The 26373-nt window shown below is 42.7% G+C and overlaps 1 protein-coding gene across 1 annotated transcript in view; it reads right to left on the bottom strand.

Moving 5' to 3' along the window:
• The window catches only part of LOC147729031 (uncharacterized), a 113384-nt gene that overhangs the window by 75532 nt on the left and 11479 nt on the right, over window positions 1-26373 (bottom strand). Inside the window, 7 exon segments of the mRNA XM_086959781.1 lie at window positions 219-280; window positions 829-1388; window positions 2040-2560; window positions 2642-2888; window positions 8211-8350; window positions 10317-10378; window positions 12899-14055. Of these exon segments, the coding sequence (XP_086815907.1) occupies window positions 219-280; window positions 829-1388; window positions 2040-2560; window positions 2642-2888; window positions 8211-8350; window positions 10317-10378; window positions 12899-14055 (2749 nt within the window).

Below are 26373 nucleotides of genomic sequence, written 5' to 3'. Positions count from 1 at the left end.
AAGGGGATCATTCAGTTGACGAGTTGCCTCTGTGACAATCATCCTTGTGTGTTTATGGAGAGGGAGAGGTCCTACTGTACTTTACACAGCTGGCATCATATCCGTATTTGAGGCCCTCTATCTGTTCTGTACCTCTGCTTAGGTGCCAGAATTTCAACATCTTATAAAGTCCCTTCTTTCCAATTATAAGAATGTACAATCTGTAAATATATACATACCGAAACTCTATCACTTTCACAGCTTTGCAGTTGGGGAATTTCTGTTTATATATCTCAGTCAGCTGTGGGTGTGAAAAAAAGACAAGTCAGACGAAGCTAATCGAAGCTCCAAAAAACATCTCGGGGTTCTGTGAAGCTCATGAAGGGCCGACTCCAAAAGATCCTGGCATTACAACATGTAAGAGCATTAACACTGAGAATAAAATGCATACGAAAGACTGTTCATTCCTGGAATTCCAAGCCCTAAAATGGACTGATTCCAATGCTAGAGATGCAATGGAGGCCCCTGGTCTATGCCACATTACCTAAGCGCATTAACACTGAGAATAACATGCACACCTGAAAGACTGTTCATTCCTGGAATTGCAAGGGACAGAAACCAATGCTAGCAACGCAATGGAGGCCCCTCTCTGTGCCACATTAACAAAGATGCTGAACTGCAAATGACACAAATGGCTGTTCAATTCTTCTCCATAATGACCTACACACCATGCACTACAGAATGGCTTATGCATACAGCAGGCTGTACTCTTTTCTTTTCTGCACGGGTGTATTCCTCAAGAGGCACATTTCACTTTAAGTGCTAATTTCAAAATGTATCGGTGCTTACCAACGTTTCAAGGCTGTTCTTCAAATTGATGTACTCCGGGGAGGAAGCGTTATTCAGATTTCCAGAAAAGTTCTGACTTGTGATTCTAAAACTCAGAGAGGCACTGGTGACCGGAGCCGCGCTGGTGGAAGTGCTGGCTGACGATGACGTTGTGTTTGTTCCAGCAGCCGAAGTGCTGTTTGTGCTAGAATGTGTCAAAGGTGTTGACAGTGAGAGAGAAGGAGCTGTAGAAGTCGAAGATGGTGCAAATGATGATGAATTGGTCATATTAGATACATATGCAGTGACTGCTGGAGTTGAATTGGTCACATTAGGTAAAGATGCAGTGACTGCTAGAGTTGAATTGGTCACATTAGGTAAAGATGCAGTGACTGCTAGAGTTGAATTGGTCACATTAGGTAAAGATGCAGTGACTGCTGGAGTGGAATTGGTCATATTAGATACATATGCAGTGACTGCTGGAGTTGAATTGGTCACATTAGATACATACACAGTGACTGCTGGAGTTGAATTGGTCACATTAGATACATATGCAGTGACTGCTGGAGTTGAATTGGTCACATTAGATACATACGCAGTGACTGCTAGAGTTGAATTGGTCATATTAGATACATATGCAGTGACTGCTGGAGTTGAATTGGTCATATTATATACATATGCAGTGACTGCTGGAGTTGAATTGGTCACATTAGGTAGAGATGCAGTGACTGCTAGAGTTGAATTGGTCACATTAGATACATACGCAGTGACTGCTAGAGTTGAATTGGTCATATTAGATACATATGCAGTGACTGCTAGAGTTGAATTGGTCATATTAGATACATATGCAGTGACTGCTGGAGTTGAATTGGTCATATTATATACATATGCAGTGACTGCTGGAGTTGAATTGGTCACATTAGGTAGAGATGCAGTGACTGCTAGAGTTGAATTGGTCATATTAGATACATATGCAGTGACTGCTAGAGTTGAATTGGTCATATTAGATACATATGCAGTGACTGCTGGAGTTGAATTGGCCACTGCTGGAGTTGAATTGGCCATATTAGATACATATGCAGTGACTGCTGGAGTTGAATTGGTCATATTAGATACATATGCAGTGACTGCTGGAGTTGAATTGGTCATATTAGATACATATGCAGTGACTGCTGGAGTTGAATTGGTCATATTAGATACATATGTAGTGACTGCTGGAGTTGAATTGGTCATATTAGATACATACGCAGTGACTGCTGGAGTTGAATTGGTCACATTAGGTAGAGATGCAGTGACTGCTAGAGTTGAATTGGTCATATTAGATACATATGCAGTGACTGCTGGAGTTGAATTGGTCATATTAGATACATATGCAGTGACTGCTGGAGTTGAATTGGTCACATTAGGTAGAGATGCAGTGACTGCTAGAGTTGAATTGGTCATATTAGATACATATGCAGTGACAGCTGGAGTTGAATTGGTCACATTAGGTAAAGATGCAGTGACTGCTGGAGTTGAATTGGTCATATTAGATACATATGCATTGACTGCTGGAGTTGAATTGGTCACATTAGATACATACACAGTGACTGATTGAGTTGAATTGGTCACATTAGGTAAAGATGCAGTGACTGCTGGAGTTGAATTGGTCATATTAGATACATATGCATTGACTGCTGGAGTTGAATTGGTCATATTAGATACATACGCAGTGACTGCTAGAGTTGAATTGGTCACATTAGGTAAAGATGCAGTGACTGCTGGAGTTGAATTGGTCATATTAGATACATATGCATTGACTGCTGGAGTTGAATTGGTCATATTAGATACATATGCAGTGACTGCTGGAGTTGAATTGGTCACATTAGGTAAAGATGCAGTGACTGCTAGAGTTGAATTGGTCATATTAGATACAGATACAGTGTTTGTAGAAGATGTATTTGTCAAATTAGGTGGAGATGTGATATTAGATAGAAATGTAGTGCTTGTAGATGCCGCTGCTGTGGACTGAGTTGTAGAGGTTGAGGAAGTTCCGCTTGTTGATGGTGGCGAGCTTGTTGTTGAAATGGGAGAGGCGACACCTTGGAGAGAGAGAAGACCACATGACCAAATGCGTATTTATAGGTTAACATGTTTCAAGAGGTTTGGTGGAACCAATAATAAAAGTGATCGCCTTATATTAACACATATCTAAGCCTCCCCGTCCACCTTTTTACCTTGTACCCACAAAATGAGAAGAAAACACCTGTTACTTCCAACACTACAGAATAAACACTAAATTCAAATATTGGAAAAAAACGCTTTCATAGCTATAAAGCATTGTGATGCAGCACCTCACCACCAAGCTCTTGTAGAAGCTTTTCACTCACTCATCGACTAGTGTTTGTTCACTCCTAAAGCGTGCTTGAAATTAAATGATTTGAGCAGCCACACACCATGACGCTTATTTGTTTCACAAAGGATTATTTCTTGTCTGAGTCATTTTCACTGTGGGATATATGAAGTCTCCTTTTTTGTTGTCTGTTTTCTGTACGTCTGTTGTCTGTCACTTGATGTTCTTCAGTTACCTGCTCAGAGGAGGAAGCAGAGTTCCAAACACTATTTTTTGGGGAAATCTCTTTTCAATGAATACCTGACCAGTTGTACAGCAATTAATAGACCACAGCGTCCATTCCTCAAGACAGACCAGGCGACATTATAGCCTTATAGCCCGCCGTAGCGGGCTATACCGGCTAGTAAAGGCCCGCTGAATCGTTAAAGGCCCGAGCCGAAGGCGAGGGACTTTAACGAAACAGCGGGACTTTAATAGCCGGTATAGCCCTGCTACGAAGGGCTATAAGGCTATTAGAACATTCTGCCACTAGAGGGCAGAATGTTCTAACAAATTAAACAAAGGGTTCTCGAAGCTCGAGGGGATATAAATCCCCTCGAACTTCGAGAAGCCTTTGTAGAACATTGGAATGTTGCTCTGCGGGCCTTTACCGGCCCGTAGAAGCTGGGAGCACTCCATTGTCTGCAATGGAGCTCCCAACATTCCAATGTTCTAATATAGTTTACATATTTATTACTGACCTCAATTCCCCCTTTATGCTGAATTGCCATTTCCCTCATTCCTGAGGCAATTCTGCCCGTCAGGGTGGAGGGGAAGACACATATGTCACCTATATAAGCATTCCATTTACCCCTTATTTATTCCCATTTCCATGGCAGCCCCTGTCCTCGTAGATGACGTTTTTAGCCCCCACGCACCAGTCCATATCTCTTTACCACTCCCCAAGAGTTGGAGTCTCTTGGGCCCCCTACTGTCGGGCAAGGTTACGCTTAAACAGTTGCCTTTCCCATAGTTACTCAAAGTTGCTCTTTACGGCTCAAGTCAGTTGCCTCGCAGATGTTAAGAAGACACCATTTAGACGTGGGTGGAAGATCCCTCCCACACACTCTTTGCAAGTCACATATAATAGCCTCCGAATATGATTTCACTACTGGGCACTCCCATAGTATGAGGTAAAACGTACCCTCTTGTCCGCATAGTCTGCGACACTTCTTCTCCCCTGCCCACCTTAACTAGAGTGCTACAGGAGAGGTAGGATCCATGACGTATTGGATTAATCTAAGTTAGGATGAGATGGCCGCTTCTTTAGGGAAGGCTAGCGCCTCTTGCCAGTTCTCATCCTCCTATTTCCCCAGGTTGACCTGCCAGTGCTACCGAAGACACAGGAGAGGGTCAGGTGAATTATTGATTCGTTTTTGTTAAGTCAGGGAGGTTGCATGCTGGGCCATATGGTCAGTTAGTATCCTATCTTCTAGTGACGATGCTTATGACTGGTCACCGTCCGGTGGGATAGCTGCCTTCAGAGGATGTCTTATTTGTAAGTACCTAAATGTTTCTGAAGCTGCCATGTCGTAGTCCCGCTGTAAATCTACAAATGCGATGACCACCCCCTTTGACCACAGGTCTCAAACGATCGATATGAATAGGAGATCCCATTTATCAAAAGTCAGGCAGACACTCAGCCTACCAAGTTTGTCTGCCTCCCATAAGGGCGTAGCTTGGGTCACTTTATTATGCCACCCCAGCTTCCTGTTCAGTAGATGCCAAAGTGAGACTATGTTTTGTTGGGCTCGTAAGGCAATGCTCTTTGGGGTTTGTGTATATTGCTTGCATGTATCCCTGGGACCTAGGAGTAGCCCGTCTATTCTGTATGCTGGTTCGTCGTGTGGTAGGGTAACCAGATATTGAGAAGCAAAAACCCCAGGAGAGGTTAGACAGAAAAGTAGGACTAAAGACTTTCATGTTACTTTTGTCGGGTCTGTCCCAGTTTTTGCATTCCCATGTAAATATATATGTGTGTCTGTGTAAACAAAGAAATATATATTTTCACACACATTTTACAAGGCAGCATTATATAAAAGCTGTGGCAGGACCTCCACTCCGAGACCTCCCGCCCCTCTTATCTCCTCCCTACTCTGTCAATCCTCTGCTGCGAGCAGGCAGCCGACCTCCTATTGTGTTGCCTGAAAGAGTCAAATTATATGGGACATTTGGTCACCCTATTGTGTGGTTGGTGTACCCACTGTTTGATGACCGCCAGTTGGGCTGCCCAGTGGTAAGTGAAAGGACTACCAAATTGAGTTTGATAGTTGTGTCTATGGTTTTACACTGTGTGCAGCACAGTATGTCCTTCTGTCAGCCGGGTGAGAACACTCACAATGTTAGGACTGGGATGAGGAAGCAACTGACTAGGGGTAAAGATGATCCTTGACATGGAATTGATGCATTGACAGACTGGTTGCTTGTCAGCCCCTCTGCATCCTCCACACACCACTGTCAGACTCTGTATCTCCCATTCCCTAGTTGCAGCAGTGAGGAGGTAAATTTGACATAATAGTGAACAAGTGATAGTCAGTGGTGTGGTTGATAATGGTGAAACATGATAAGATGTAGAAACTCTCTGCAATTACAGCAGTGCCAGAGCAAGGATTTTTAGAACCTCAGCCAAATCAATATTTGGATCTTCTGGGCTTTCGTACCACAACGACAAGGCCTTTATGAGCACATCTGTTGCAATATGGCACATTTTTATGGACATTTCTGGTGGCATTTTCAGGTAACCGTCTGCAATGGGCTTAATGCAACGTCATCTCTGGGCCTCCAGTGGCTCTTTTGCTCTGGTGTCCAGCAGAAAACAGTAAAGGAGCGATTGCTTTGCAGTCTGTGGGATTGTGGCTGGTGATAACACTGCAGGGGCTAACTACATATTGAAACTTTAACCGTTGTTTTTCCCCTGCCGTTTATCTACTTCTGCGAGATTTTTAACTTTAACAGAGCCTCTTGTTATATAATTGGGTTTATAGGTCTTCTAATGTCACTTTCGGACACTGAGCATATAACATCTTGACATCCACTCCTACACCGTGGTAAATTTACACTAGAGACAGTTAATCCACTGAGTGCAATGTCCCTCTCTTAGACTGAACCATGAGAGGAGAAATACAGGGCTGGACAGCCGTCTAATATAAGCCCTAGAACCTGCTGTTATTTGGAACTTTAGAACCAATGGCCAGTACAAAGATTTTTGTCTACAGAAGGAAATTGATATTTTGCCAACTCGAATCCTAAGCTTTCAGTAGGCCAGTGGGTCCCAAACTGTGCGCCGCGGCACCCCGGCGCAGCGTTAAGAGTAGCCAGGGGCACCGCGCACGATGTCTGAAAGATAACGTGTGCTGAGGAAGCTTCTCTAATCTAATCATTGTAGTTGTGTGAATGTGCGCGGTTATCAAATCATAGCTAGATGGAGTATATATATGTGTGTTTGGGTATGTGGGTGGAAAGGGTACGTTTTAGGATTTTGGGTGGGTGTGGGGTCTGTGTGGCAAGGTTAATTTTAGTATTTAAAGTAACAAGAGCAGCCCATACGACCTTGTGAGCTGGGTAAGTACATTCAGCCGAAGCAGGTACATTTATTTTGCACATAAGTAAGAAATGTAATTACACAATCAAAAAGGTTCCTCTGTTTTTGTATTTTTTTCACATTTAATGTGATGTTGTGACCCCAAGTGTAGTGACCATAACCCTATTACAGTGAATATTCGGTGACATATTTAGACATAGAGACTGTTATTGGTGAATTTCAAAAGGAAAAAGAAAAAAAGGACAAGCAGAGTAAATTTGTATGATAAATAATCCAGGCTGTCTCTAGTTAGTTGTCAACTAAGACAACTAACAAAAGAGACAGCATGGATTATTTCTTTTTTCCTTTTGAAATAATGTCTTACTTATGTGCAAAATAAATTTACCTGCTTCGGCTGAAGCCAGGTATACTTCAATGAGAAGTCTCTGCAGGCTTGTATAGATTACTAGAGTTTGAGTAAAACCGGACCTATGGAAAGGTCCTTCATTTCATATCTTATTTTAATTTTCTCAGTGCAATTATTTAATTGCGAAAGTGTAAATTGGTGATAAAAGTTAGTTCCTTGTGTACAAAGGTTCATTTTAGGATTTAACTTGGTTAGGGATTTTTGGGTGGCAAGGATAATTTTAGGGTTGTGGGTGGGTAAAGGTATTTAGGTGGCAAAGGAAATTTTAGAGTTTATGGTAGGTACAGATTTTTGGATGGGAAGGGTAATTTTAGGGTCCAGGGTGAGTATGAGTTTTTGGGTGGTAAGAGTAATTTTAGGGTGTGGGTTTTTGAGGAACAAGGGTAATTTTAGGATTTTGGTTGGGTTGGTGCAGAGGGTAATTTTAGGGTAGGTTTTTGAGTGGAAAGGGTAATTTTATGGTTTAGGATAGGTGTTGAGTTTGGGTGGCAATGTTAAGTTTAGGATATAGATATGTATCTATATATAGATATATATCTATATCTATATTATAATATATGTATGTGTGTGTTATACTTACCAGTTACATTTTTACCAAGCATATGCCTTCATCATGCATGCCTTTACAACAGAAGATTTTGTTGTATAGGCATATGCATGGTAAAGATGCATGCATTGTAATGACGGCATAGTAAAGGTTTGCGTGGTAGCGGCATGTGTGGTTCCCTCATACAACCCTGCTGCAGTGTTCTACTGGAGATGAGAGTGTGACATTCACCTCTCGACACGGATGCCCTAGCTCAGCAGTCGTTGTCTTTTACTGGTATTCCCCTTCTATGAGTTGCAATATTCCCCATTCTAGGTAGTTTCGAAGCTCAGACCATGTGATGGTGGAAACATCAATTGCACAAAACAAGAGTTCTACATAATGATGCCACAGCTCCTTTTCTGTCTCTGTTCACAGCGTGAAATAGCAGTTTCATTTTTGATTTCCATCTGATGGAAGAAGCCCAAAAGCTGGACCCACCCATTTGAGGCTTCCCGCCCTCGTGTTATCAGTGTGCCTTGGAGGCAGAGTCACTCACTGGATTGGATGCTCGTGGGGTCCACTGTAAAGTTGCCCAGGCCACCGCCGGTCTGAGTGAGGGTACTGGTGATGTTCTCAGTGGAAGGCACCAATGTGTCGTTAAACTCGACACGTGTCACGACAATCACAGAACCTTCCCTACAAACAAACATGACAAGTGTGCATTACTTTACATACGACTCAATGAAAATAAAAGTTTACAGTGCCTTTAACAGAACAATACCCATGCACCTAAATCAATATGGTTTGTTCTTTTTACTGGAGAGAATCAAACAGTCCTGACCCGTTCTCACTTGCTTTTTCAATAAGCATTTCCATGGTTGATAAATACAATGGTTTTATATTGACTGCACCAAAAGTAACATATAATAATCTATGATGTTCAACTTGCAATATGGGTCTATATTACTATCATGTGGTTCTCATGGCATTTACTAACCCCTCCCGTTTAGTCTTGTGGTTTAGGATGTCACTAGAACCCCTCAATCACATTAAAGGATCATATTACGTGGTTACTTGTAGGAACATATTGAGCGTTAGTCATAATGCACTTTTAGTGCAATTGTAATGAAAACAATGCCTGTTTCTAAAGAGGTAAATATTTAGTGAAAACAATGAGTGAAATACTGGGCTATATGGATTGTTTGTAATACAAACAAAAAAACATTATTTAACCTGTTTTAAAGTATGCTGGTATGTATTCTGTCCATTAGGGTGGTGGAGGACATTACGTTCGCCGTCCTGACAAAGGAACACCATATTCAGAGATCAGTGCTGCCTCGGCAGTGATCTCTATATAGTCACATAAACTAATACTCTTCTGACAGAAGTGCGTTTGTGATGGAGTACCCTGTCCGCCAAGGTCTATTACAGGCCCTTTATCATGTAAACAAGAATGCAGGATTTTATAGAAAACAGGGTTTGTTTGTTAAAAAAGTTCATCTGCCTATATTTATTTATAAATAAATATAAACACACTTCGGTACCACTTGATGAATCTGCACAAACTTTTGCACACCTATAGCCAAACTGGATATGATATGTGCAGATTTGTGCAAGGTAAAAGATTGAGGGGCAGTCACAATACATGCTTCTACAGTTTTAGGTCCTATATGAAAATGTGTTCTTTGCTACAGAAAAATGTGCTCAAACGATTTACATCAAACTTGGCATGAAAGAACAATTTCAATAAAAGAATTTCTCTCGTGGTGAAAATGGTCAAAGTGCTAACAATGTAAAAACTTGGTGGTTCTGTCAATCACATTTTAATCTATCATGAAATGTGATTGGCTGATAAGGGCTTGATTTTTTTCTGCAATCATGGAATATTGCCCAAATACACAATTTTGCAACATGAAAAGAATCACACAAAAAAAAAAAAAGGCTGAGGCAGGTTGGTCGTGTGAGTCTGGGCCTGGCCACAGGTATGGCCGTTCATCCAATTAATGGGAGTGTGGGTACAAGGCCCGTCATCAACCCCCTCTGAACCAGACCACAGGCCAAGACCCGTTTTCAAACTTTCTTTCTGCAGGCTGAAAACACAGGCGCTTGCCCTGACAATGACCTAAGGGCCGGGTTCTGTGATGGACTGCAAAGATTTTAAGCATAGCACAGTGCTATCCACGTCGAGCGACAAAGGGACAAGGTCTTTTGTCATTTCTACAGCAAAATCTTTAACTATAGGATTAGTACAGTGCCATCTACACCGAGCTCTTAAATGACAAATATTACACATTTGGATTGGTAAAATACCACCCAAACCAACCTGAAATGAATAAAAGCAACGGCTTACACATGCTCCATGATTAAAAACTTTGCTAGGAAAACAGACATTTGAAGTGAGCCGATTCAGAGCGTCACCACTGGTGTTGTAGGGTGCCCTATACAGGAGCTGCTCCCCACCTAAACTTGGGAACCACCCGGAGTATTTAATTTGAGAGAGACAGCAGTCCTAATGTACTTTACACAGCTGGCATCATCATATCCGCATTTAAGGCCCTCTATCTGTTCTGTACCTCTGCTTAGGTGCCGGAATTTCAACATCTATATAAAGTCTCTGCTTTCCAATTAGAAGAATGTACAATCTGTGTAAATATATACATACCGAAACTCTATCACTTTCACAGCTTTGCAGTTGGGGAATTTCCGTTTATACATCTCAGTCAGCTGTGGGTGTGAAAAAAGACAAGTCAGACGAAGCTAATCGAAGCTCCAAATTAACATCTCGGGGTATTTGTGAACCTCATGAAGGGGCGACTACAAAAGATCCTGGCATTACAACATGTAAGAACATTAACACTGAGAATAAAATGCACTCCTGGAATTGCAAGGGACTGAAACTAATGCTAGCAATGCAATGGAGGCCCCCACACCGGCGTAGCTAGGGGGTGGGCGGTCTGCCCCAGGCGGCACCATTATGGGGACGGCAGGCACATGTGCGGAGGCTTATGCGGAGCAGCCAGGCTGTTGGGCGACTAACACCTGCACGAAAATTCAGAACGGCCCATCCGTCCCCTTCTGATGCGGTCGAAGCATCCCTTCGAGTGCCTTGACAACCGCTGCCGCGGCGGACTCATTACTAAACTTTCAAATTTAGAACCTAGTGGAGGCACAGTGGGAAACAAAGCGGTCTCAGACTATGGGACAACATCTGACTTAGTCGGCGAACTGCAAATATTTTGGCAGGATTAAATGGATTGGACAAAACGTATATCATCTTGCAGAAGTTTCTTCATCCTCACAGCGTGGGCTGACGTCGGAGAAGACATGATGGAGGGCAGACGTTTGTGATCGTATTGCACATTGTACTCTTGTCCCTGTGTGCCATGTTCGGAGTTTGTGACAAACAAAGATTAAAACCAGGCCTTTTTCGCAAAAGTGATGGCAAATGGTGAGCTACCGCTGGCAATATGTTTGCTTTCAAGCAGTGCTTAATTTGTAAACAAAATAAGTGGCAGGGCTCTCATCAGGAGGTCACTGCAGCTTGCACTACACATTGCCCCTGCTGTGCTGCCAATGATAGTGCTTTCAATGATAGTGACTATCACACTCCTACAAGTTTGACAATTCAGACTAATTCAGGCCCCAAAGCCAAAAAAATGGCTTGGGAAGCAGGTAAAAGTCATTTTAATGTATATTGATTTTATACCTAACTGTTGTTGTGGTCATCTCTAAATTAGCCAGACAGCGCCAACTAGTGGCAGACTGTCAGATGCACCAGTGTTGACAGTTGAGTGTTGGTGCCCAGCACCAGAAACCACCTGCTCAAATTAAGCACTGCTTTCAAGCAGACGCTGCAAACTCTAGAGTTACATTTCTAAGAGCACACAGAGGGTCTGCTGCTCATAAACATTTGAGAGTGTACAGGATTTGGAATCTGAGGGTATTTGCTGTATTAATGGGTTAGGATTGTCCCATACAAGAGCCATGATGAACTACATTAACGGTTGGCCCTTACGTTTGCTTTAAAGGCCCAGTGCAGGAGTTATTCGGTACGGGCAGACAGTATATATCATGGAATAATAATTGTTGAGATAACCCGGGCGGTTAAAAGTACTTCTTGGTGAGATTTCCGTTTTGTGTAGTCCCAGAACTGACTCGAAGTAGTATAGAAGGTTAATTTGCTTGCAAAGCACATCATGAAATATGCAGATGATAGAATGTTTTTTTATTGTAGTTAGGTAAGTGGGTTATTGCTTTGAACAAAGATCCTTTTGTTACTTGCAGTTCTTAAATACTTAGCCTTTCAATGTAGCACAGTGAGCTATGTAGGATATGTGACTGCTACACCTTTTAACCCTCACTGACTCATGCAACACATCTTGTACACCGATTTACACACTAGCATGAAAATACTGCTATTTAAATTGTGTGTAAATACTGGGACAGACCAACACATGACATTCTTACAGTTCATACACTTACATAAAACAAACTAACTAAGTCAATAGCATGCTGCTCTCAAGTACCTGTGAAGAGATAACAAGCTGTGTGCTTTTGTTTCCCTCTGTTGCATTTACATTTAAGTGTGAGTTTCCAGGCCACTCCATCAGAAGGAGGCCTAATGGCCCCTTAACTTGGCCTTTATCTTTGGCCCATCTGGAGGAGAAGATAAAAAAGACCCCCTCGCTGCCAGCACATTGCTGATGGGAATGACAAGCAGACAATGTGCAGGTGCTGCTGAATGTGTCCAGGAGTCTGAAAATGACACCAGGACAAGTTCAACATATTTCTGTTTGGCCCAACTTCTTAGCAGGGTGGACCGTGTTCACCCTGTGAAAACAGTGGTTGGACCCAACCAGCACCTCCGCTCCGACCTCTGCTTTCACCTGCAGTGGAGTAGAGAGTGGCTTTGTAACTTAAACCCTGCCAATCCACGCCGGCTGCTCGCCGTCCTTTTTCCCCAGCCCCCCGGCCATGGGCGACAATCTGAGTGATAGCCCCGGGCGCCAGAAGCTCTAGCTGCGCCACTGGGCCCCCGCTCTGTGCCACATCAACAAAGATGCTGAACTGGAAATTACACAAATGTCTGTTCAATTCTTCCCCATAATGACTTACACGCCGTGCACTACTGAAGGGCTTGTGCATACTGCAGGCTGTACTTTTTTCTCTTCTGCACAGTTATATTCATCAAGAGGCACATTTCATTTTAAGTGCTAATTAATTTCAAAATGTATCAGTGCTTACCAACGTTTCAAGGTTGTTCTTCAATTCGATGTACTCAGGGGTGGAAGCGTTCTTCAGATTTTCAGAAAAGTCTTGACTTGTGATTCTAAAACTCAGAGAGGCACTGGTGACCGCAGCCGTGCTGGTGGAAGTGCTGGCTGAAGATGACGTTGTGTTTGTTACAGCGGCCGTAGTGCTGTTTGTGCTAGAATGTGTCAAAGGTGTTGAGAGGGGAGGAGCTGTAGAAGTCGAAGATGTTTCAAATGATGATGAATTTGATGTACTAGGTAGAGATGGAGTGACTGTGAGAGATGAATTGCTTGGACTAGGTAGAGGAGGAGTGCCTGTGAGAGATGAATTGGTTGTACTAGGTTGAAGAGTGACTGCCGGGGTTGAATTGGTTGTACTTGTTAGAGATGGAGTGACCGTGAGAGATGAATTTGATGCACTAGGTATAGATGGAGTGACTGTGAGAGATGAATTGCTTGGACTAGGTAGAGGAGGAGTGCCTGTGAGAGATGAATTGGTTGTACTAGGTTGAAGAGTGACTGCCGAGGTTGAATTGGTTGTACTTGTTAGATATGGAGTGACCGTGAGAGATGAATTTGATGCACTAGGTATAGATGGAGTGACTGTGAGAGATGAATTGCTTGGACTAGGTAGAGGAGTGCCTGTGAGAGATGAATTGGTTGTACTAGGTTGAAGAGTGACTGCCGGGGTTGAATTGGTTGTACTTGTTAGAGATGGAGTGACCGTGAGAGATGAATTTGATGCACTAGGTATAGATGGAGTGACCGTGAGAGATGAATTGGTCACATTAGATAAAGAAGCACTGACTGCTGGAGTTGAACTAGCAGTATCATATACATTTCCAGTGACTGCTGGAGTTGAATTGGTCACATTAGGTAGAGGTGCAGTGACTGCTGGAGTTGAATTAGTCATATTAGACACAGATACAGTGTTTGTAGAAGATGTAATTGTTGCATTAGGTAGAGACGTGGTAACTGCAGAAGATGGCTCTGTCACATTAGATTGAGACGCAGAGATTGCAGAAGAGGGACTGGTGGTATTAGAAAGAAATGTAGTGCTTGTAGATGCCGATGACTCAGTTCTAGATGTTGAGGAAGTTCCGCTTGTTGATGGTGGTGAGCTTGTGGTTGAAATGGGAGGGACGACACCTTGGAGAGAGAGAAGACCACATGACCAAATGTTCATTTAAAGAAGAACATGTTTTAAGACGTTAGATGGAACCAATGATAAAAGTGATCCCCATATATTAACACATCTCAGCCTCCCCGTCCACCTTTTTCATTGTGCCCAGAGACAGGCTTCACCACGCTTCCCATAACATAAGAAGAAAATACATTACTTCCACCTCTACAGAATAAACACTACATTCAAACATTGAAAACAATTATTTCATAGCTAAAAAGTACTGTGATGCAGCACCTGTCCACCAAGCCCTTGTAGAAGCTTTTCACCCACTCACCGACAAGGTGAGTGAGTGTTTGTTCACTCATAGTGCGTGCTTGAATCCAAACCATTGGAGCAGCCATACACCATGAAGGTAGCATGTTTACCAAGTGACTATTTCTGGTCTTCGAGTCAGTTTCTCCTTTGCCTATATGAAGTCTCCTTTTTTGTTGGCTGTTTTCTGTCCAATAACCAAAACAGTGTTCTTTAGTTACTTCATGGAATTCCTGTGTAACCCAATTTTATCCTAGACTGCTACCTCCACCCATCCTTTTTTCCCCAGGAATGGCATCCAAGCCTTTTCCTACCCATGTCTGTGTAAGACCATCTTCTGATCAGTGACTAATCTCCAACATGTCCTCACAATGAATATGTGCGTCTAGGCCACTTGTCCGCTGCCTCAGTCCCCATTCTCTACCCCACACCTTTTCTCTGTTATATACACAGAGCTGTTTTACACTAGACTGCTGTCCAGAGAAAGGATTGTTGGCATGCAAGGCAGGGACATGTTGTTCTCCTCTAACTCAAGATCACATCATCTGATTTGCAATGATAGACCAATGATAAATTAACTTTATGTCATCTGATATGCCCCCTTTGCTGGCTGGTGCCCAAGAACGTTAATGGTAAATGGGAGGGTGTGCCGCGAGAGAGACTGGCAGCCTTTGGCTGTGAAATAAATCCCTGGGTATGTACTTCTTTTTTTAGATGTGTGCAAATATTTAACACAGGCAATTGAGGTAATCATAGGAGTACTGGCATTATGCTGAAAGGTTGGGGCTCCAGGATAAATAGGTTGAGGAGTCACTGCAAATTGTATTATCCACAGCATAACTATATGTGTACTGTTTGAACAGTCAACAACGCCAACATGTAATGGATCCCATAATGTAGATGATAATGCAGAAGCAAGCACCTTTGATAAAGAGCTTTCATAGCACACTACTTCAGGATGAAAAACATCTAAGAGAGGAAACCATGCCACTTAACGGAAACCCACACAACTTTCTAACACCACTCGATAAATTGTCTATAGACAAGAGCAAGCATGCAGAAGCCATGAACTGACACATACAGCTTTCTACCTGCTATCAAAATACTTTGTATATCCCCTAAGATTCACATGGCTCCCAAAGCCATCGAGCAGTATATGAAAAGATTTTCTACCACCAGCTTAATGACTGCAACAATAAACCTATTACAACAAACCTAAATGACAAACTATGATACAATATCAAACCCCACAGAGTTGAAGATTTCTACTCCATTAATGGTAAAAAAAAGACTTGAACAAAGCTTTGCAGACCCTGGGTTTCTTCATGCAAATGAACCCTCATCCCACAGGGACAACAGCAATCTATAACACACTTCTGTGCATTCAGCATAATTGTAAATTGGCTACAGCGCACACAATTGAAGTTAGAAAAGTCTTGAAAAATGGATGCAGCTTTCATAATGGAAACGTTAAATCAAGGATATTCTTTCCTTTGAATACATAGAAAGAATAGCACAGGAGGTGGCGTGGTACTTATACACTGGAATACTCTCAAGTGCAAGATTAGTCAGGAGTTCAACTTCCATTACTTCCAATGTCTTAAAACAGAAGTCATACCAAACAACATTTTTTAATGCTCTCTATATTATTAATTACCACACTGATGGACAGAATACCAACTTACTGGAAGACCTCATGGAATATACTTTTTGAAGTACTTTGCAGACCCCAATCATATACGGGGATAACATTTCAATATTCACTGTGGAGACACCTATGAATCAGCTGCAAAAACATCAGTGACATCTATATAAGAAAAAAAACCTCAAACAATATTTCACTAAACCCACTCCTAATATAGTCTCCTCTTTAAAACATACAATTGCCAACGAAAGTCAACGTACATTTAAGAAGCTCTTAATAGTCTATTTGATTGGCCACCCGCATACTGCTTTTAACACCAAAAGTGTCATCAAAGAAACAGCCCAAGACCTACATAATCAACAGTAGAAATGTGAAAATATTTTATGAAAAGGTTTTAGGGAAAACCTAGAAAAGACACGAGATGGGAACGGATATTAAACTACTATAAGAACATCCAACATAGATGATATATCCCCATTAGTGAAGTAAAAGAATAAAACTGGCAGCCTGGGTATCTAAAGATTTCAATTTTGAAAGGAAAATAGTAAGAGGGCTTGAAAGGAGATGATGAAGGAAACAATCAAATTCCAATCTGAACGCCGTGAGAATATCAAGAAAACTCTGTTTTCATACAATGCCAAAGCCACATTCTATTGCGGAGAGCTTAAGACACAGAAACAAATAGGCCTAAACAACTCTCCCACATGATTAGCAAGATAGTTACAACACCTGACTCTGTTTTCCCAGAAACCTCAAAAGCAAAATATGAACACTTTAAAGTTCTCACAAAAAAATACTAAAAGTAAGGGATAACATCAAAATGAAACTAGGAAATACATCTATCAAAGAATTGCAAGAAAAATGTAGAATTTATCATTTAGAAATCAGCTACTTTTAACATCAAATCGGAGAGCTCTCCTAATAAAACACTTTAACCCCTTCACACGAAGAAGACCCTTTCCCTCCATCACTTAAAAAACAAATCGCAGCAAATATATCCCCACATTGGCTTCAGATCATCAATTGCTCCCTTAACACCTGACCTTTCCAAGAATATCACGGGGCCAGATCGAGTCACTGTTCAAGAAATCTTCCAACAAATGAGCTACATTCATGCCAGTACTGCCTTTTCTGCAAATTGTCAACCTACAGCTGGAACATCTAATGTCCCAGCATGAAACCAATCCATGTTCAGAAAGGGATGTGGAACATGCCTTGCAACTCTAACTGTGCTGGATCATATGCTTAAAATCATAAACAAAGGAACAAAAAGACTACATTTTCGACCTTTGGTACCTTAAAGCAGACTTTGACAGTGTTTACCACAAGGCTTTCATTAACAACCTTAAAAATGTATGGGGATTGCTGAGGTTGTTGTAAATTGAGTTAGATCTTACAAGTTAGAGGTCCAACCCAATAAAGAAGGTAAACTATTTCCCCTCACCATTTTCATCCTCTTATGGAGGTCCACAAAGTTCTGTAATTGCCCGATACTTTTTAACCTATATATGGTACTATTCAATGAAGAATTGAGAGAACTCTGAATACGCACCAATATGTTAATGACACTTTGCAATCTCTAAATGTAAGCTCCGAATATGAAATGAAAATACTAAAAGACCTCAAGAGATGCCAGACTTGGGTCTCCACCAACTTCCTAAATTTAAACCCGACAAGACAGAGGTCCTGATTTAAAATTGGGCAGACACCTTACTCCATCGCAAAAGTGACAAAGTACCCTGTCTGCCAAACCCTCAGCTCGCCTACTTCATTTAGAGACGGACAGACCATAAGTATTACATCGATGGAGACCATATTGGCTCTATCAACAGAACAATTTCTATGATGACCCGATGGAGTAGGGCCTGGTGGAGGAAGAACTTTACACTGTCTGCCCTACTTAGGGCCAACGATGTAAAGTCTTTTTATTCAAGTCCATCACAGACAAAAATAAAAACCTAGCAGTAAGGGACAGGAAAGAACACCAATACCTCCACAAACTGGGGTAAAATTCTACAGATGTGGGAACCACCATTTTTTTGCTTTTCATAAACAAGCTCATCTGTTAGCGGTCATCAAGTGTGTCTTGTGTGGCACAGCTGTTTACCAGGGCTGGACTGGCCATTGTGGGCACCGAGCAATACCCCGGTGCGCCGCAAGGATGGGGGACGGTTTTGGGCCTCTGGGGGCCAATTTTGTTACAGGGCCATTTATGCAGCATAGCTGCAAAATCGTCCCTTTAACAAAATTGGCCGAAAACCGGCCCCGGAAAAAGCTCAGTCGCACACCCAACCTCCCCTGAGGAGCCGGCCAAGCACTTTGCCGGGCTGGTTTTGGTTCCCAGTCCGGCACTGCTGCTTACAGCAGTACCAGGTACGTCTGCCTGCCATAGACCAATTGGGCACAAAGGGATTTATGTCTTAGGAGATAGATTTCTGTATTGCTCAGGAGCCTGCATCTCATAGTTCTTACTGTCTGGGCCCGCTGTCAAAACTTTAGCATTTTTTCTTTTTTAATAATAACACACATTTGTAAAGCGCGAACAATGACCCGTTAGGGTCTCTAGGCGCTGGGGGCCGTTGGGAAGATTAAGCAAGCTATTGCCCAGAGTCACATGGTGCTGGGCTAATCTGCCGCCGGCCCCGGGGATTGAATCGTGATCCCTAGATTCCGGAGTCAGTCACCCTGGCCGCGGCGCCACACCAGGGTACATCTGTAATATTACACTACATTAGCAATGGAGAAACGGTATTGCCTCAATAAATTACATATTTACAACTTCTATATTGTTATGTTAATTACCTTACCCTATGGAGTAAAGACCTATTAGTTCCTCGATATGGGATGGGCATCAAGCACCGGGGGCGTACATATGTCTCCCCTAAATGAGTTTCATTCACCCCATATCTGCACTCACTTCTTCAGGCAGCCACAGCCTTCATATATGGTCTTTTAAGATTTCATGCAACAGTCTATGTCCCCCATCTCTGCATGGACTGTTGGGATTTCAGGAGCACCAGATGATTTTGCTTTGTTCCATTTGGCTATTGTCATTTCCAGTGCCCTTTGTTTACTATTCAAATCTGTAGCCCCCCCATATGTCTAGAAGGCACCATTCTCAACCCTAGAGTCTCTCCCTTGCAGCGTACAACAGATCCCCAATGTACGTGCAGTCCCAAATTATGTGGTAAAATTTACCCTCTTGCCTACAGTGCCTCCTACAAGTAGGATCAACCCTGAGACCAATCTTGACAAGAGTTTGCCATGAGAAGTACACTCTATGAGAAGTACACTCTATGCAATGTCTTGAGTTGTATTTATTTGAATATCGAGGAAATGGCCATCTCCCGGGGTGATGCCACTGCCCCCTACCATTCCTCATCATCTAGTTCCCCAATATCTCGTGTCCAGTGCTCTCGGAGTTGAATGAGTGGGGTCAAGAGAGTCGTTAATCTTGTATAGGTCAGGGAGATCGCTTTACGATAAATATAATCTGTGAGGATTCTGTCTTCGAGTGGAGAGGACTCAAGGAGTTCACCCCCTTAACCCCAGTGATGGCCGCATGGAGAGCATGTCTGATTTGTATGTATCAAAATAGTTCAGCATCTGCTAGATTATATTCCCTCTAATGTTCCAAAGGGAACCACCCCTCCTTGTACCCACAAGTCTCCCACTCAGTAGATGCCATCTATCTACGCCCTTGTTATTCCTCAGGATTTCCAGTTATTCGCCCATCCAAGGCTTTTATTTACCACATGCCAGAGCTGAATTGTATGTTGAGTGGGGCCTGTTAGCTGCAGTTGTACTGGTATGGTGTAGAGTGCCCTTTCGTATCTACCACCTGGTAAAACCAGTTTGTCCATTCTGTATGCAGGTTCGTCGTAGGGTCAATGTAGGCATTGATTGACCATCATTAGCTGTGATGCACAGTAATACATCCGTATATCAGGGAGTCTGATACCCCCATTGTACCACCCGTTCACCAATTTCTGTGTGGCTATTCGAGGAGGCTTGCTATCCCTTAAGAGTGTTCTCTGCTTGCTCTCTATGGCTTTGAAATAGAAGGTGGGGACTGGACAGAGTGCATTTTAAGTCTTTAGCATTTCGGTCATAAAAACAGCCAAAGAGGATAGTGAGCAAAGCAATGACCTCAACACCGTCTCTGTGTGGGGGTTGCTGCATGGTGCCATGCCATTCGGTGTGTGTAGATCATCTTCCAGGGTATGGAGAAAGAGTTGGTAAACAACTTACCAGTCAAAGACTCATAGTTGGGACAAATATTATGGCTGCAGATGGGAGCCGCAAAGGGAAGTAGCCATCATTAACACTACCGGTGCAGGGGCGCCTGGGTTTTCAGGTGTGAGGGGCCACTCTACCTCAATTATGGATGCTTTTATTACCCATTGTGGCAGAAGGGCCCTCTTCCCTTCAATAGAGCCAATGGCCCTTTTACTACTCCAAGATGAACTGTAATGGCCAACATACACATCTGGACAACATTTGTCTTCCCAGGTTGTTGTGGCGCTACCCCTCCCTGATGACAGTTTACACTGTTTTGTGGTCCTTCACGCTGAGGTGGTAGCTGGAGGCCGGTGGTTACCGTCTATAAACAGCAATTATTGGACTTCAGAGAACTTCACATTGGATATCCGTTTTCAACTCATACTTTTTTCAAATGTTAAAATTCTCACAGAAGTAAGGACACTTGAGAAAATAGGAACAAAGAGACACAAAGCAAAGGATAAGATTAGCTTTGTTAGGATTAACAGATACGTCTACAGGGTTGGTCTGAGCGGTATCCCAAGGGAGAATAGTATCCCACCAGATTCTGGGCCTGGAAATGCAACAGATAAAACCAGGTAAAATAAATGTGCATGTCAACACAAATGAAATAGGCAATCACATATGGAATTGGTCCATGTAAATCTATGCGTGCATGCTTCCTCCAGGACCAGCATAATATAATGTAGAATAAGGGGCGTGCTGACATCGACCAAAATTAGTATCTTCAGTCAGAGCAGTTCCACTTCCAATTACTGACTGAATAATAATGGTGCCATCAGGGGTGCCCCTTTGAACAGCGCTGTAATAAAGTTCACCTCCACTCAGTAGCTGAACCATTGGATTAATCCCCAGCTTAACTGTACTCGCCTTAATGCTGAGGGAATCATCGCTGCCTGCCCCTGCTGTAATTTTACAGTTAATACGGATCTAGAAGGACTAGGTAATCCATAGGATCCGTTATTAATCAAAAGAGAATGGACACTTGTATCTGTAAAAACCATTAGTTTTTATCGAAGACCCTCATAGACATCCTGGAGTTGTTATAGCGGTATATCTTTTCATCCGCCCCATCAGGAGTCTTGGCATAGTCATCGGATCAACGAGTAACGTGCAGCATGCCTGCCTCACCCGAGGCTACTTCTGGTGTATACAGAAGTGTCCAGAAATGAAAAACAAAATATTTAAAAACGTAATGACTTAGCCTAGAGGACTTGGTTTTAATCTGAAAAATGACTAGTCAATAGTATTAAAAGGATTTGGATATAGCGGTAGTTGGGTTACTGAACTACCATATCACTGTTTAACAGAAGTCGACATGTTTCAGCTCTTCCGGCCCACAGAGGGTCAATGGAGCTTTCGTCAGGACAGAGAACAAACACTTAAACATATATGGCACATACACCCTTTATGTGTATGGTGAGAGTAACACAACGGAATTTCCGATCTGTGAAAGAAACCAACATGGTCATTGTGTCAACAGTGCATTAACTGGGTAGAGGCAGACATTACAAAAATTAGCATTACTAAATGCTGAAACGAGGTGTAAACCTAATTGTGGCTTAGCTCTCGAAAAGAGAGTACATAGGAGAAAATTCATGGGTGGATACTTCCAGGCTAAATGGCTTTGAGGACTTTTGTACAGGGTAAGGTGTGGAGTTCCAAAAATAGAGGTGATTTTTGTGATGGATAAGATTTAGAGGTGAAGCGGCATAGTGACTATACATATCGCCGAGTACAAGTCTATACACAACTAGTGAAACGTTATACAAGAGAACGACTCGCATGTGCAGTGAGACTCGGGTGTAAGGAGACCTGGGTTTTACTAGAGGGGTTTACAAAATATGTGGTTTGTGTTACCAGCTTCATGCACACCCCAACGAAAACCCATAAGGTACCTGGTGTTTTCAGAGGTGTGGTATCCAACAGGGAATCAGAGTCGCATCTGGATTTACTCTGTATTCGGGATAATGTACATTCATTCAGGTTAGTATAGGTCGTCACCTTACCTTATTTCTTCTGGAGAACTCTAAGAACGCCATTCTTACCCATGCGGCACCAGTCTGTGGGCCTTGTGCTGACTCTGCCCCTGGTTGTGGGCGGGTCATGAATTGCTGGTTATTTATAGGCCAACAACACAAAGAAAGGACCAGTTGTTGTAGTTTTTTAGGCCGCTAAAAAGAATAGGCGTAAGGGGATTACGGAACCTGCTCGTACATCTCAGGATCAGAGATACCTGGTGTTCATTAGGCAAGATGGAGATCTCTTTAGTTAAGTTGATTCCACGGAATGTGGTCATTCATTCCTATTTCATCTGTCTTTAAGCGATCAACCCATCTTTGTTCTTTATTAAAAAGAACTTGTTCTGCGTTTTGATCCTTGATTTCAAGCATTTCTAGTACCGTCCACTTCAGCTCATCACATGTATGTCCAGCTTCTATGTAGTGGGTGCACAGTTTTGTTGAGTTCTTTTTCAATCTTACATTACTCCGATGTTCCCCTATGCGAAGTTTGACTTTCCGGCAAGTCATGCCCACATATTGCTTTTGGCAAGGACAGGTGATCATATAGATCACGTGCGAGGAATTACAGTTAGTATGGCTCCTTTGAGTCCATTTGAGTCCATTTAAGTTTGTCATTTAACTGTAATGTCTTGGTGCTAGATGTAAACTTACATACTCCGCATGTCCCACATGGATAGTGTCCTGTGACTGGCATCATATGTACATCTCTGATCGTGGACTTTTGGAGTGTTTTCCTCTACATAGAAGCTGGACATACATGTGATGAGCTGAAGTGGACGGTACTAGAAATGCTTGAAATCAAGGATCAAAACGCAGAACAAGTTCTTTTTAATAAAGAACAAAGATGGGTTGATCGCTTAAAGACAGATGAAATAGGAATGAATGACCACATTCCGTGGAATCAACTTAACTAAAGAGATCTCCATCTTGCCTAATGAACACCAGGTATCTCTGATCCTGAGATGTACGAGCAGGTTCCGTAATCCCCTTACGCCTATTCTTTTTAGCGGCCTAAAAAACTACAACAACTGGTCCTTTCTTTGTGTTGTTGGCCTATAAATAACCAGCAATTCATGACCCGCCCACAACCAGGGGCAGAGTCAGCACAAGGCCCACAGACTGGTGCCGCATGGGTAAGAATGGCGTTCTTAGAGTTCTCCAGAAGAAATAAGGTAAGGTGACGACCTATACTAACCTGAATGAATGTACATTATCCCGAATACAGAGTAAATCCAGATGCGACTCTGATTCCCTGTTGGATACCACACCTCTGAAAACACCAGGTACCTTATGGGTTTTCGTTGGGGTGTGCATGAAGCTGGTAACACAAACCACATATTTTGTAAACCCCTCTAGTAAAACCCAGGTCTCCTTACACCCGAGTCTCACTGCACATGCGAGTCGTTCTCTTGTATAACGTTTCACTAGTTGTGTATAGACTTGTACTCGGCGATATGTATAGTCACTATGCCGCTTCACCTCTAAATCTTATCCATCACAAAAATCACCTCTATTTTTGGAACTCCACACCTTACCCTGTACAAAAGTCCTCAAAGCCATTTAGCCTGGAAGTATCCACCCATGAATTTTCTCCTATGTACTCTCTTTTCGAGAGCTAAGCCACAATTAGGTTTACACCTCGTTTCAGCATTTAGTAATGCTAATTTTTGTAATGTCTGCCTCTACCCAGTTAATGCACTGTTGACACAATGACCATGTTGGTTTCTTTCACAGATCGGAAATTCCGTTGTGTTACTCTCACCATACACATAAAGGGTGTATGTGCCATATATGTTTAAGTGTTTGTTCTCTGTCCTGACGAAAGCTCCATTGACCCTCTGTGGGCCGGAAGAGCTGAAACATGTCGACTTCTGTTAAACAGTGATATGGTAGTTCAGTAACCCAACTACCGCTATATCCAAATCCTTTTAATACTATTGACTAGTCATTTTTCAGATTAAAACCAAGTCCTCTAGGCTAAGTCATTACGTTTTTAAATATTTTGTTTTTCATTTCTGGACACTTCTGTATACACCAGAAGTAGCCTCGGGTGAGGCAGGCATGCTGCACGTTACTCGTTGATCCGATGACTATGCCAAGACTCCTGATGGGGCGGATGAAAAGATATACCGCTATAACAACTCCAGGATGTCTATGAGGGTCTTCGATAAAAACTAATGGTTTTTACAGATACAAGTGTCCATTCTCTTTTGATTAATAGCTATCAGTTAAGGGGAAACGAATGGACTTCCTATCCTCTTCCCTTCCTTTGATTTGATATAAATCCATAGGATCCTCCACTACTGCCCTCCAGCACTTACAAGGCCATATGAAACCCAAGCATACCCCTTCAAACAACTGTTCTATCTACAACATTAACTGTCGCTCCCCCCCAAAACATCAGGCAGACATCTTTAACACCTTAGCTGCGTGTAAACATTTCTCCCCAGTGCTGCGCTGTCCATTAGAACTAGTGCTGAATGGACGTTCAATGGTCGTGCGCAGCACTGGGGAGGTAGCGCTGCTGACGACCATTGGCCGTCAGCAGCACTTAAGGGGTTAATCTCTTGGTGGACAAAGAACCAGATGCCATATTCCTTACAGAGACATGGCTAAACATATGCTCTGGTCCTGACGTAGCCAGAGCCGTGCCATCGAATTACGCTATTGTCAGGAAAGATAGAGAAGGTAGGCTGGGTGGAGGGATCACCATTATTTTTAAAAACACCTTTAGTTGTAAGTTCGATGAGTTATTGATCTCAGGCTGTGAAGCAGCAGTGTTTAAACTGATCCCGACTCCTCACTTCACCTTTTCTGGGATGTTGGTGTATCGCCCTCCCAGGCTTGCTGGCTCATGGGCTACAAACTTCCCCGATCTCGTCACTCCTTTTCTGTTCAGTTTAGCCAATTTTACAATTGTAAGAGATCTCAATCTCCATCTAGAGGACTCCGCCTGTACTACCAGCAATACTTTTATCTCCGATTTGGCTGCCATGAACATTTTACTCCATAACAGCGGGCCTACCCACAAAGCAGGTCACTTTCTCATCCCCATTTTTTCGAATTTACCCTCCTTACTTTGCCCAGCAGCCATTCCACTGTGCTGGACCGACCACTTTCTAGTGGGTGTTAGCTTTGAGGCTCCTTGACTCTCCCATGTGTTGACCTTGTGGCTTTTCATGACTGGATTCAGTCTGCACTGGTCATCTGCCTACCTATCTCAGTCAGGAAGTTAAATAGCCATCACCCCCCTGCCCCTTGGTTCTCCGAAGAGCTAAAAAAGGAGAAAACCAAATGTAAAAACTTGGAGCGTCAGTGGCAAAGGATCTATGCGCCCAAAGCCAAAACCGCTCATCTTATCTCCAAAAGGGCCCATCATTCCCATTGCAGGTCCGCACAAGCTAATTTCGTCTCCTTAACCATCACTCAGGCTAAAAACTGCCCTAAAACTCTATTTAAGATGGTTAAAGAACTATCCGGTTCAGCAACCACGCAGACATCCCCCAGTCTGAATGTAACCCAATGCAAGGATTTTGCCCAATTTTTCGTAAATAAAGTAGAAACTATGTACTCGGCACTGGCCAGTACTATTCCTCCTTCCACTCTCTCGCTTATTGTGACTCCCGATCACCCTGGCCCTATGTCCGAATGTTGCACTGCTTCTGTTCCGGACCATACATATAAGAATATACTTGATGCCTGGCCACTCCTGGGCATGGAGACACTTATACAACATCAGTAAAATTAAATCGGAATCCCCTGTGAATTACTTCCCATCACGGTATTACAACAGATTGAACCACCATCACTCTGTTATATCCTTGAACTGCTTAATGCATAGCTTATGGAGTCCCTTGTCCCTTCAAACTGGAAACATGCAATGGTCGTCCCACTACTCAAAAAAACAACTCTGACCCGGCTCTTCCCTCAAATTATCAACCAATTTCGCTACTTCCTGCTCTCTCTAAAATCTTGGACACATTAATGGCCATCTATCCGGGTTCATCGAAACTAATGGGCTCTTGCATCCTTCCCAATCCGGTTTCAGGACTGGTTACTCTACTGAGTCCACACTTTTA

The sequence above is a fragment of the Lissotriton vulgaris genome, chromosome 2_2 (assembly GCF_964263255.1).
Source record: "Lissotriton vulgaris chromosome 2_2, aLisVul1.2, whole genome shotgun sequence".
NCBI lineage: Eukaryota > Metazoa > Chordata > Amphibia > Caudata > Salamandridae > Lissotriton > Lissotriton vulgaris.
The sequence above is the reverse complement of the archived record's forward strand: the minus strand, read 5'-3'. Positions and strand labels throughout refer to the sequence as shown.